The sequence below is a fragment of the Odocoileus virginianus genome, chromosome 26, assembly GCF_023699985.2.
Source record: "Odocoileus virginianus isolate 20LAN1187 ecotype Illinois chromosome 26, Ovbor_1.2, whole genome shotgun sequence".
Taxonomy (NCBI): Eukaryota; Metazoa; Chordata; class Mammalia; order Artiodactyla; family Cervidae; genus Odocoileus; species Odocoileus virginianus.
In genome coordinates, this window is record NC_069699.1 from 10,437,937 (window position 1) to 10,451,663 (window position 13,727).

The window sequence follows — 13,727 nt, forward strand, 5'->3', positions numbered from 1 at the left end:
ATAGATGTTCCTAGATAATTTATTAACTAATTTATCCTGCCCTCACTGATTCAAAATCTGTTTATATCAAAATTTAAAATGTATATTGGGAAAATATGTTTCTAAATTTTGTTTTATTCCATTGATCCTTTAATATTGTATTGTGGTCTTCCTTTGTAATTCTGGGAGTTTTGCAATACCTTTTAAGATCTTTAAAGAGTATATTTTCATTTTAAAAAGTGATAGGGTTAGCCCCTCAAGACATTGTGCTATATATTAATATTTTTGTCAACTTCTAGGAAAAAAATCCAGTGAACTCTGACCACAATCAGGTTAAAGTCACAAGGTTAGGAAAAAATTGTTTCTTTTGTATCTCCCGGTGCTGCAATACGGCATGTCTCCTTTATTCAGGTGTTTCTTTTATGTGCCTTATCCTGTGGACTGGGCCTCTCTGGTGGCTCAGACAGTAAAGAATCCGCCTGCAATGAGGAGACTTGGGTTCGATGCCTAGGTTGGTAAGATCCCCTGGAGTAGGGCATGGCAGCCCACTCCAGTATTCTGGCCTGGAGAATTCCATGAACGGAGGAGTCTGGCGGGCTACAGTCCTTGGGGTCGCAAAGAGTCAGACATAACTAAGCACAGCACAGCATGTATCTTCTTTGCAAAATGAATTTCTAGATATTTATTTTTGTTGCTGTTGTAAATGAAGTTCCCTGCCCCCTTTATAGCCTTACTGGTCATTTCATTAAAATCCAAAAGCTTTGCTTTGGCTGTCACCCAGTTTGTTGAGTTTTTCTTAATTGTAGTGGCTTTTGGTTGGTTCTCTTGGGTTTTCCCATGGAGCAGACAGAGTGTTATTGTTACCAACAACAATAAAGTAGGGGAAAGTGGTCTGAAGGAAAAAGTTGAGTGTGTGAATGGAGAGCAAAGCCTTATTTTGCTTGGCAGGTCAGAGAAGGCCTTTTTGAGGAAGCATCATTTCAACAGAAATCTAAAGACTGCAGTGGTAGTCAGCTGGACAGTGGGGGGAAGAGCTAGACGGGGGGATCAGCACGTGTGCCCGTCTGGAGGAACATGTGTGTGGGGAGTGGGAGCGGTGAGCAAGGCCGAGGGCGGAGAGGCGCTTGAGGAGTTCAGACCCAATCCTGAGTCTAGTGGAGTGAGCATCCAGAGAGGTTTCTGAACGGAAAAATACTTACATTTTTTAAAAAGACATCTCTGTTTACATGTTTTAAAGGTTCAACCAGTTACCATATGTAAAACAGACAGCCAATGGGAATTTGCTCTGTGACCCAGGGAACTCTGACTGGGGCTCTGTAACAACCCAGAGGGGTGGGGTGGGGAGGCAGGTTCTTGGCAGGGGGTATAGGTGTGCCTGTGGCTGATGCATGTTGATGTTTGACAGAAACCAACACCATACTGTAAAGCAATTGTCCTTCAGTTAAGTTAATTATATATAAAAAGATTCATCCAGCTGCTTTGTGGAAAGTGGATTAAAGACAAACAAGGGAGGAAAGGAGTCAAGTTAGGAGGCATTTGCCTTGTTTAGCCTCGGACTTGCTTATCTTGGTCTAAGCCAGTGTCACTCTTCTCTGCTCAGCCCTTCCTTCAGTTGCCAAGTTGTGTCCGACTCTTTGAGACTCCATGGGCTGTAGCCCTCTATGCTCCTCTGTCCATGGGATTTCCCAAGTAAGAATTCTGGAGTGGGTTGCCATACATATCCTTTTCCAGGGGATCTTCCCGACCCAGGGATTGAACCCGCATCTCCAGCATTGCAGGAGGATTCTTTACCGCTGAGCGTCAGGGGGAGCCTTCAGTCTTTATAGAGCAAAATAAAAATTTTATCGAATTGGGAAATAAGTTGTATATTCGAAATTTGAATTTCAGATTGGCCACTAGGAGGCTAGATTTTATTATCACGTTTTATAACTTCATAAACAGCCAATCTTGATGTATTTGTCAGGTTTCCTATGTTATTCGAGATGAGGTGGAGAAGTACAACCGAAATGGGGTCAATGCCCTGCAGCTGGACCCAGCACTTAACAGACTTTTCACTGCCGGTCGAGACTCCATCATAAGAATATGGAGTGTCAGTCAGCACAAGGTAAGGCAGGGATTGAGTTTGTATTTTAAATCTATACTCAGTGAATTTTGGTCTGTCTAATATGGTTCCTTTCAGTTTCAGATTTAATCTCTTTGAGCACTCAGTTATTTGGTACACTCTATAAATAAAGACATTGCAACCAGAATTCAGTAAGCCTCTGAGAAAAACACCCCAGGGGAGTTTTAGAAGTGTTTTAGCTAAGGCATGGACTCCATAAACTGGGTTTGTGATAACAGCTCTTTGCTGCAAAGGAGCTTAGAGATTTTTTTCTGGTAGGGGAATTCTTTTCAGCAATTTATTTTTCTGTTTTAAAATGTTCCCAAAAAGCTTTCTTGGCATCCCTTTTCGGTGCTACTAAAAAAAGATTGAATATGCTTTTACATTTATAATTAACCTTGAACAAACATTTGTTTTCTTCACTTAAAAGTGATTAGGGTGGGGAGTTCCCTGGCCATGCAATGGCTAAGACGCCACACTCCCAACGTGTGTGTGAGGGGGATTCAGTCCCCAGTTGGGGGACCTAAGACCTTTCATGCTGAAAGTACAGCCAAAAAAAAAAAAAGTGGTTACTGTACCCACAAGACCCATAGGGTCTTACTGTATAGTATAAAGTTGATGTAAAAATATGAAAACAGGAAATAGGGCTTAATGATATGTGAAGGTAAGTCCCCAGTCAGATGGGAAGGAGCTCTTTTTGTATTTTGTGTGAATGCCTGTATTATGAATAACATTGAAAGGAAGATTCCAGGGAGAAGGAACTCCTAGCTTTGTACCAGAGCAGCTTCCCAGATTATTTCTCACAGTAATCCTTCAAGGCAGATGTTATGATCCACTTTCCCCTTATGATGGGAAAACAGGCTAAGAGAAACCATGGTTGAATACCTAGTTCATGACAGAGTTAGAGCCCAATCTCACCTTGAAACACTGAGGTTAGACTTTGTCATTTTATTTTATTTTTTTATTTTTATTTTTTTTTACTTTGTCATTTTAAAAGGCTGTGTCTTTTAGCAAGCTCTACAAGTCTGATGTTCCATCTGAAAGAGAACCACTACTTTGCACAGTTTGGATAGTTTCTTTAAATGGACTTTGGCCCAGTGAGTTTTGAATTCTTTGACCAGTGTAAACAGTGGAGGTCCCATATTAAAAACATAGAAAGTAAGAAAATTGTGGCTCTGAAATGCTTTTCAGAACCTATTTTTGAATTGGATTGTCACCTTCCTAGAGATATACAGCATTTCAGACAAATTAAGGAAAACACAGTAACTAACCAGGAAGAGTTAGAAAGCTGCCTATTCAGCCTTCAGACATCTCTTTCTGGTTCTCATTTTATGACAAGATTGAATAGCATCGGTTCTCAAATAGACTTGTAGAGAGCTATTCTCTTTGCCCATGAAGCATCTTGAACTTGCCTGTCTTAGGTGCAGGCTGTAACTAAATACTCTTCTTTAAAAGGCCTCTCCTGGTAATTGAGCCCAGGGAGAGCACGAGAAAAATCTTGAGTTACTGAATTGAAATGGTGATCCTTGAGCCAATGGCTTCCATTTCCTCTCGGAAAGACTGTAGTACTGTGAGGAAATGTTCAGTTCACAGGTAAAAACAACAGTAGGAAGCTAAGGGCAGAAGTGGGCATCTTCGTCTGCTGTCCAGCTAGGCGTCTCACCACTCTCAGCAGCTTCCTTTCTGTCCCCGCTGTCTGCTTTGAACCTTCACCACTGCTGAGTCAGATCCCCCAGCTCTGTTCATGTCTCATCCTTTCTAGTGAACCCCTTCCTGTTGCACTCGGGTCATATACAGGACCTAGCCCAGGTCTTGTTTTCTTCACTAACTTCAGGGCTTTGTCCTGGAAACCTAGGCTTTTGTCAGTAATAAAACTGTTCTGAAAGAAAACTTCTGTTTACATCTGCCATATGGAAGCATCAATCATTTGGTGAAATTCTACTCAGAATTCAGTTGTAAATTTGAAGACCTTAGAGAAGTGTGTCACATTAATTGAAGAATCTAAACATAATCATATTTTTGTGATATATTTGTGACATATTTTATCCTCTAATATACTAAAGACATTTCTATGATTTATCTTGTAATTTCAGCAAGATCCATATATAGCATCTATGGAACACCATACAGATTGGGTGAATGACATTGTACTCTGTTGTAATGGGAAAACATGTAAGTATTTCTTTGGATTGTTGAGCTTCTGGAAGATTTTAATTCAATTTGATTTCTTTTTCTTTTTTTTCATTTTCTATGTAAGCCTTTTTCTTGAAGTATAACATACATACAGAAGAGTACACATATCCTGAGAGTACAGCTCAATAAAATTTTACAAGGTGAACACCCGTGTCAAGAAAAAGATTACCCAAATCCCTCTTATGCCACCCTTTCAGTCACTGTCCCTTGTCCCAAGATCACTGCTCTCATGTCTTCTAAGCACTGTTGATTAGTTTGCCTGCGTTGTCACTGTATATAAATAGAATCGTGTGATATGTATTTTTCTTTTAACCTGATGAGTATCTTTTTGTTCTCTTTATGGTAAGATCCATTTCTTGATTTTGCAGTCTGTGTTAGAGAAATTTTTTGTAGTCAGATTAGTTGCACCTTCGGCTGGAACATTGAAGAGTTTGTCTTGCTTATTTAAAAAAATATAAAAAGTTCTAGAAAGAACTTTTAGATACATATATGTATGTGTGGATATGTAAATGTTAAAATGTTTGAATTAACATTAGGAATATTATAAATATTCAATATACATATTCAAATATTTATGTATGAACATTTGTATACATGTTTTGTATATATGAAAGTTTGAGAAAGTTAATTTTTTTAAGTTAATTCTTTAAAATGGTGTTAAGACACACTACTAAGGGGTTTGTTCATTCTTTGCCTCTTCTAGTGATATCTGCTTCTTCTGACACAACAGTAAAAGTATGGAATGCACATAAGGGGTTTTGCATGTCCACATTAAGGACGCATAAGGTAAGACAGCTAATGCAGTTTTCCCTGTCTCTAGTGCAATACTAGGATCTCAGTACTCTGTGTGGCTCATTTGCTGACTGGTCTACAGAGTAGATCATAATAGATACGTTTTGTTACAGGATTATGTAAAGGCCTTAGCATATGCCAAGGATAAGGAGCTCGTAGCATCAGCTGGGTTGGACCGACAAATATTCCTTTGGGATGTGAATACTCTGACAGCGCTGACTGCCTCAAATAACACCGTCACAAGTAAGGTGTTTGAAAAAATTTCTTTGAAAGTGATCCAAGTTGACATAAATAAAGAATGGTTTATAAAACAGATTTGATAAGTTTGCATCAAGACAGTGGTTCTGCCTATAGCATTCTAGTACCCAAGAGTGTTTAGAAGCTAGTTCCTCACCGTGGCCTAAAAATGGTAACTTCTCCAGGTGTAACCTGACCATTTTTGTACATAGCATGTTAGCTCCCTAGCTAACACATAAGCTTCCAGAGCACAAAAGTATCTGTCTTACTACTTTCTGTTAATATATCCTACAGCTTTACCTGGCCCAGGGCCACACTCTAGGCAGATATTACTGATGAAAGTAGTGATTACCTGGCCAAAAGTAGGCAACTCTTGACTTTTAGAAGTGTTGTGCTTAGTCGCTTAGTTGTGTCCGACTCCTCTCTGCGACCCTTTGGAGTCCGCCAGGCTCCTCTGTCCATTAGATTTTCCAGGCAAGAATACTGGAGTGGGTTGCCATTTTCCTACCCCAGGAAAAGTGTTATTGGATACTAACAGCCTTCAAGTTGATAAGCACATGGGAAAATACCCAACGGAAAGAAAGAAGGCTTTTAGTGCCAATACTGTAGGACCCTTTCAGAGCAGCCTTAAGAATCCAGCCAATTCCAGAAGAGTGCAGGAAGGCTGATCCTAGCTTCTAGAGACGATTCAGAAACCTTCATAGCGAGTTAATAGCATGGATGCCTTATCAACTAAGATCTCAGTTACCCAATCAGACCCAGACAGGTTAGACTTGAAGTTCAGCCTGGTGTCAGTAGGGACTCTTAGGAGCATATTTTTAGCTAAGCCTGACTTAGAAGATCTGTGTTCAAGATGTGAGCCTGAACTATCTGGATCCCTGCATGATAGATCCAATTTGTCATGACCGTGTAATACTCATGTTGACATAGCTAACAATTCTAATGTAATCTAGTATGTGTCAAGAAGAGCAGGTTGGGAGACTGGTGTTTATAATTTCTTAAATATTATTTTGCCCTTTTTTTCTCAGGAAATATGTGAAGGTTTAAACACTATTCTTCGCTTGTTCTCTGTGATTAATGTATACAGTCTCAGGGCTTCAGCAGCTGGTCCCTACTGGGGCTGTCGTAATGCGTCACTCTCTAATGTAAGGCCTGCCTGAATGAGACACTTACGAGAGGGAGTGAAGCAGAAAAAGGAGGGTGGTCCCACGGTCAGAGATGAGGCCTCGTGGCATAGATTCAGCAACAAATCTTTTCTACTTAGAATTGTTTAGAGAGGATATCAAACACACTTTTTATCATTATGGAAATAATGATAATAGCTAACATTTATTTAGCATTCAATAGAAGCAGTCACTTTTCTAAATACTTTATATGTATTTATTCCTTTAGTCACAATCAGTATGTTTGTTTATCCTTATTCTTGGTTGTGAAGTTGGAATCATACTGTATAGACAGTTTTATGTGAGTGCCTCAGTGGTATTGACTTCTGAATGAGAGAGCATGAATATAGTTCTTGCTGCATAGTGCCTAATTTCCTTCCAGAAGAGTTGTACCAAATTATCCTTCCACAGGTAATGTGTCAGAGTGCCATTTTAACTTTTTTTTTTTTTTGAGAACTAAGTATATTGCCTTGTTTTTTACTAATTTTGTCAGTGAAAATAGTATTTTGTTTTGATTTGTAAAAAGTGAGTTTAGCTGTAGTTTTCATTTTTATTAGCACATGTGTGTCTTTGAAAATATATTACTTATGTGGATAACTTTTTAAGTGGCAGTTCAGTTCAATTTAGTAAATTTTATTGAGCACTTGTGTATGCTCAAATCCAGAAGGGATGTAAATTTTACTAGTATTATTTAGAATTATCTCATAATAGGTAAATTTCTTTTCCTTAAGAGTCCTCATAAAGATAAGATTTTCTCAATCAAATATTTAAACTTGCAGTTTGTGCTGACTAGCTACTAAACAGCTGATGATTTTAACATTTAGCTCCATTTGTTCTTAATAGCTTCTTCTTTAAGTGGGAACAAAGATTCCATTTATAGCCTGGCAATGAATCAACTGGGAACAATCATTGTATCAGGGTCCACTGAGAAGGTAAGGGGGAACTTCAGGGGTATATTTTAACACTGGAAAACAAAGAAACCAAAATAATCTGATCTTTGTAATTACAAAATATATAGACAGTGGTTTTGCCTGGTGGATACTAAAAATAAAGGCTTTATTTGAACAAATAAGGGTATAACTGTATAATTACTGTCATGTGTGTGGTGCCAGGGGCAGAGGGTGGAGTGGGGAGGCCTGTGCATTTTTTTTACATTAAAGAGGCTTCCTCCCACTTAAAAAAGTTGGGAGCCTTGGACACTGGAACACTGTCTGTTGGCTGAAGTAGTACTACCATCACAGAACTTAATGGTTACCATTTGATTTATAGAAGTCGTCTATTATTTAAATTTGATTGTTTGTATGATACGTTGTATGATTCACAGGTTTTAAGAGTATGGGATCCAAGAACATGTGCAAAACTAATGAAGCTGAAAGGGCACACAGATAATGTTAAAGCATTGCTGTTGAACAGAGATGGCACACAGGTATGCAGTTCACATGAGCATTTACCTGCTGACCTTGTCAGAAATATCACACAGCAGAAGCTCCCCCACTTTCTATATTGTCGCATAGTTGGTTTAAACCAAAAGCTACACGCATTACAAACTGTGGTCTGATTTTTAAATCCTTAAACTACTCAGTTGCACATATAATAATCCACATTTTGAAATTATCTTGTTTGCATAACTTTTAAAGAAAGGCCAAGGGATATCCTAAGAATAATTCTAATGCAGGTGAGTATCTGCAATTATGTTTTCTTTTTTTCCCATTTATTTTTATTAGTTGGAGGCTAATTACTTTACAATATTGTAGTGGTTTTTGTCATACATTGACATGAATCAGCCATGGATTTACATTACAATTATGTATAGACTAAAATAAGGGCTTCCCAGGTGGCTCAGTGGTAAAGGATTGCCTGCCAGTGCAGGAACTACAGGAGACACAGGTTTGATCCCTGAGTCAGAAAGATCTCCTAGAGGAGTTAAGGGCAACCCACTCCAGCATTCTTGACTGGAAAATCCCATAGAGAGAGGAGCCTGGCGGAGTGCCGTCTATGAGGTCTCAAAAAGTCAGACAGAACTGAGCATCCATCCATAAACACACACGTATATATAGGCTAAAATAATTTAAAATGCTTCCTTTTTTGATGCAGAAGGAATCTTTGGTATTGAATGCTTTCTGGCAGCGGAAAATATCCTCACAGTGGGTCTGGTTTCTTAGGCAGGTCTTGTCAGTTGACTATGTAGATATGGACTGTAGTTTTGTCATCTAACATCGAACTTAAAGTCAGCATTTCAAAGAAAAACATTTTGGTAATGTTCGAACATGTATTAATATTCAGCCACATAATTTGTGAATTATAAGTCACAATTCTATCTGTTCTATAGCAGTAGAAAAATGATCTTTTATCAGTGTAGACAGTAAAAAACAAAAACTGAGCACCATTTTATGTTATGACACACCTCTCCCGTGGACTGCTGCCGTTTTTTTCATAGGCAGGGATCATTGGAATTGATTGTGATAGGGTTGGAAAAGGGAGAGTACGAATGTGACAGGATGAGAAATACCATCGGTCCATTACTCCCATGAGCTTTATTTGAGCGTTTCTCATGATGTACTCTGCGTATAAGTTAAATAAGCAAGGTGACAATATACAGCCTTGAAATACTCCTTTCCCTATTTGGAACCAGTCTATTGTTCCATGTCCATTTCTAACTGTTCCATCTTGACCTGCATACAGATTTCTCAGGAGGCAGGTCAGGCGGTCTAGTATTTCCACCTCTTTAAGAATTTTCCATAGTTTGTTGTGATACACAGTCAAGGGCTTTGGCATAAGTCAATAAAGCGGAAATAGATGTTTTTCTGGCACTCTCTTGCTTTTTCGATGATCCAGTGGATGTTGACAATTTGACCTCTGGTTCTTCTACCTTTTCTAAATCCACCTTGAACATTTGGAAGTTCACAGTTCACGTACTGTTGAAGCCTGGCTTGGAGAATTGTGAGCATAACTTTACTGGCGTGTGAGATGAGTGCAGTTGTGCAGCAGTTTGAACATTCTTCGGCATTGCCTTTCTTTGGGATTGGAATGGAAACTGACCTTTTCCAGTCCTGTGGCCACTGCTGAGTTTTCCATATTTGCTGGCATACTGAGTGCAGCACTTTCACAGCATCATCTTTTAGGATTTGAAATAGCTCAATTGGAATTCCATCACCTCCACTAGCTTTGTTCATAGTGATGCTTCCTAAGACCCACTTGACTTCATGTTCCAAGATATCTGGCTCTAGGTGAGTGATCACACCATTGTGGTTATCTGGGTCATGAAGATCTTTTTTGTATAGTTCTTGTGTGTATTCTTGCCACTCTTCTTAATATCTTCTGCTTCTGTTAGATCCATACCATTTCTGTCCTTATTGTGCCCGTCTTTGCATGAAATGTTCACTTGGTAACTCTAATTTTCTTGAAGAGATCTCTAGTCTTTCCCATTCTATTGTTTTCTTCTATTTCTTTGCATTGATCACTGAGGAAGGCTTTCTTATATATGGTTATAAATGCACTTCACCTCAAGGCAGCTTCCCTTACTGAAAGCACAGATGGTGATTGGTACTACTTTAAAAGCTGCCTGTCTGCCTTAGAGTGCATAATTAAGCCAGTAATTTTTCTCCTCTAGTTCTCCTTTTATCCATTTTCCTTATTGGCGATAAGAAACTAATGTAAATTTAGCCACCAACAACATGGCATCTTTACATTAGGGGATTGATCAAGAAAACACCTAGAATAGCCACGTACCTGGCGAAAAGAGAGAAGGCAAAAGAAACATTTACTTACTGATTCTTGAGCTTTTTCAACATGGAAGAGACAGTTATTGGTTACTGGACCAGAGTATGTATTAAATCCGGTAGAGTTGCCCTGCAGCTTCTCATCTAGGGTTTCTGGTGGCATTGTAAGTCAGGGACTTGTGATGAGATACGTATAGTAGGCCAGTGAAGCCTATTGGTGTCAGCCTATTGCCTCACTTCCTTTGTTCTGGTAGGACATTTAGCAGATCTTACTATTTGAGGTCTCTCTTCACTGCAGCTGTTTTGATTGGCGCCAACATTCCCAGGCCAAGCCAGCTGACTTTTCATTCCTTGTACTTGCTCAGTCAGTTGCTTGAGGAGATTGGGGCAAGCTGCCATCTTGTTCTGAGTCAGTCACGTCCTTGCGTGTCACTCACAGGATTTTCCTTGCTCACACAAATCTTGCTGAATCTAACTTAGAGGCCCAGGGGCTCTGTGAGCATTAGGCCGCTCCTCACCCCCTACTTGCCCACTGGGCTGCTCTCTGTTGGCTGTGTATAAGTGACCCTCCCAGAAGCACCGTGTGTTGATCAGCAGCAGTCTCGCCCCAGTACACTGGTACTTCTCATCTCTGCTGGCAGAAGCACAGAGCACCTGATCAGGCTATAGGATCTGATCCCCTGAATCTGACTTAGCAGAACCATTTGGGGCATTCTGTCCTAATCCCAGAAGCCACATCATAATGAAGGGGTCTTCATGTTTTTCCAGTGGAAGGTTAGGGTCAGTGGGAAGTGTTTGGATGAACCCTCTAGGTCCTAAAGGACATCAGGAATTCCTGTAAAATAGGCACATCTTCTAACCATACTACTGAATACTACAAACTCATATGCCAACTTGGTGCTTTAAAAGTGATTGCTGTCTATATGGGGGCCTGCTTTTTAACAGTCTTAGAATACTGATTACTATCAAAGATTATTTTGTATTCTGTATCCAGGTTGATGTAGAACTCTAATATACTCTGCATTTCCTCATCTGCTTTCAGCTGTGCATCTGGGTTTGGGATTTACCTCTTTACTATTGTAAGTTACTCAGCCTGTGAGGACTTCCAACCCATCATCTTTGCCTTCGTTATCCTAAAGTTGTCAGACCTTATTCCCTATAGATATGCGGTCTAGGAGCTGAGTGATCAAAGCTTTACTAACAGCTTTGCCACCTCAGCAAAGCATCTCATCCTGGAATGGGGGACTCCTCCCTGCCTGCTCCCATTGCACTAGCACAGTGTTCCTACACACGTGGTGAAGGTCTCCTTACAGCCTCACTGCTGACAGTGTCTTCACTGGTTAGTCTCGGTTCTCTCGCGAACTAGTTACAATCAGTGATTAAAACACTGATGCTCCTGACAGCTTATGGGGGAGTCTGTTAGTACGATGTTTATTTAATTAAACATGTCCAGAGTTCTGAAAGCCTTTCAAGTCACAGAGCAGGCCAGTTAATCCTTAGTATTCCTGAAGGCATCACCTGTTCAAACACTATCCAGGTCTCCCAGCCCACAACTATCTTCTCTTCTTTGAAGTTGTTTGCCTTTTTGATTTCATATACCAGCACCAACAGTTGCTTTCTCCTCAGGACTATTCCCGGCCACCCCGCCCCCCCCCCCCCCCCCCCGCCCCAGGTAAGTTTTTCTCCCTCTCCTCAGGTCACCACAGTAACTGGTAGAGAATACCAGGCCGCTGAATGCAAATGTGGGGTGGCTGGTTCTCCCTGTTTGTGTCACACGCAGTGTGCTCAGCTCTGATTTGAGTACCAGCAACTTGCATATGGTTGAGCGTTCAGAAATTGTCAGAATTGCCAATATTAACTCTGAATGGTGAGGGTTTACGTTTTGTATTAAGGGGTGTTGAACTTGAGGCTCATATGGAAAGTAGCCACACTCACACAGAGTGAGTGGCAAGCTGGATTTTGCATTTGACTCTTGTCAGTAAAATCCAGGAGACCTGGCAAATCATCATGAGTCCAGAGCAGTGAGGGAGAGGACAAAACAGAGGTGTGACCCAGGGCGCTGGGCTAGTGCAGTGCTTGTCAAACTTGGTGTAGCAGATGGAATGACCTGGAGAGCCTGTGAAAACCCAGATTGCTGGCCCCCACCCAAGTGTCCGCCTCATTAGGTGTGGAATGGGACTCAAGATGGTGGTGCTGCAGGTGGCCAGGCACCAAGGAAGTTTTCCTCGGAGGGTTCCCTGCTTGAGCCTGTGTTGTTGCCTTTGGTCATCCCAGCCTGTGATGAGTGCTGATCAGAAGTCTGTTATCAGAGGCAGGGATGCAGGTTATTAGAGAGATGTTCTGACAGTGTAGAGTCAGGAGAGAAGACAAGAGCAGAGCACAGGAAAGCAGCATCTGTCTTGGCAGGCTTCTGACCTCGGCCTTCTCTGTTCCCAGTGCCTTTCCGGCAGTTCAGACGGGACCATCCGCCTCTGGTCCCTCGGCCAGCAGAGGTGCATAGCGACGTACCGAGTGCACGACGAAGGCGTGTGGGCTCTGCAGGTCACTGACGCCTTCTCACACGTGTACTCTGCAGGGAGGGACAGGAAGATTTACTGCACAGACCTGAGAAACCCTGATATTCGGGTGCTGATTTGTGAAGAAAAAGCGCCAGTGCTCAAGGTATGTCCCATGTTTTGGTTTTATGATTTAGATTGTTACATGCACTAGCCAAATCCATCAAAATCGATACTAAAACCTGAGTCACCTGTTAGGTTGTAAAAAGGATACCTCGTAGCCGCCCGTAGAGGAAACGGTGACTTCCTGGGAATGTCCGGGATGGATGGCTGTCGCGCTGGCGAATCCTGTGGGCTGACTCCGCGGTGCCCTCAGCTCTGCCGGCTTTCCTGCCCTGTCCTTAGAGGAGGAATAAGAGGCGTTCGGGTATCTGTGAGTGGACAGGGAAGCAGAGATGTGTCCACTGGGTCAGGTGGGGGATGTGGAAGAGTGCTCCTGAAGAAGGGGGAGAGGCAGGTTCAAATTGCACACCATCACTGCCTCAGAATAGTCCTGGGAGGTGGGTACTGGAGAAGCCATCTGTATTGACACCTACTAAAAATGAAGCCTAGCCTAAAAAAATGGCCAGTCATCACTGACAAGATGTTCAGTCTCACTGATATTCACAGAATTGCACATTAAAACAAAGGTGAGGAAATTTCCAGGTTTAAAATGGAGGCATAAAGACAGCACTCTCCCCCCTACCAACAACCCCTTCTCAGAGATCATCTGAAAACAAGGAAAGCAGGAAACAGAACTTCAAATACCCATCATCTACAAAACTAAGTGACATCTGACACTCAGACCACAGTATAGGAGGAAGAGCTGAAACAGAGAAGAGAGGTCAAATGAGACACTTGAGAGGATGCCTGTGGTCTAAGAGCTCGCATAATACTGGCCAAGTACAGTTCTTTAAAGCAGATGGCACAGCCTAATGGACAAAAGCCATAATCCTTTAGAGAAGCAAGAGAGTTGAGGCCAAAATCATAGAGACACAGCGTGTGTGCA

General features: G+C 41.3%; 1 protein-coding gene across 2 annotated transcripts in view; it reads left to right on the forward strand.

The window, feature by feature from the left end:
- The window catches only part of WDR48 (WD repeat domain 48), a 47,097-nt gene that overhangs the window by 11,250 nt on the left and 22,120 nt on the right, over positions 1 to 13,727 (forward strand). For both annotated transcript variants that reach the window (XM_070455443.1, XM_070455444.1), the window contains exons 2-8: positions 1,943 to 2,083; positions 4,174 to 4,252; positions 4,977 to 5,059; positions 5,179 to 5,308; positions 7,309 to 7,397; positions 7,790 to 7,891; positions 12,621 to 12,845. In XM_070455443.1, coding sequence (XP_070311544.1) covers positions 1,943 to 2,083; positions 4,174 to 4,252; positions 4,977 to 5,059; positions 5,179 to 5,308; positions 7,309 to 7,397; positions 7,790 to 7,891; positions 12,621 to 12,845 — 849 coding nt within the window. The remainder of the gene's footprint in view (positions 1 to 1,942; positions 2,084 to 4,173; positions 4,253 to 4,976; positions 5,060 to 5,178; positions 5,309 to 7,308; positions 7,398 to 7,789; positions 7,892 to 12,620; positions 12,846 to 13,727) is intronic.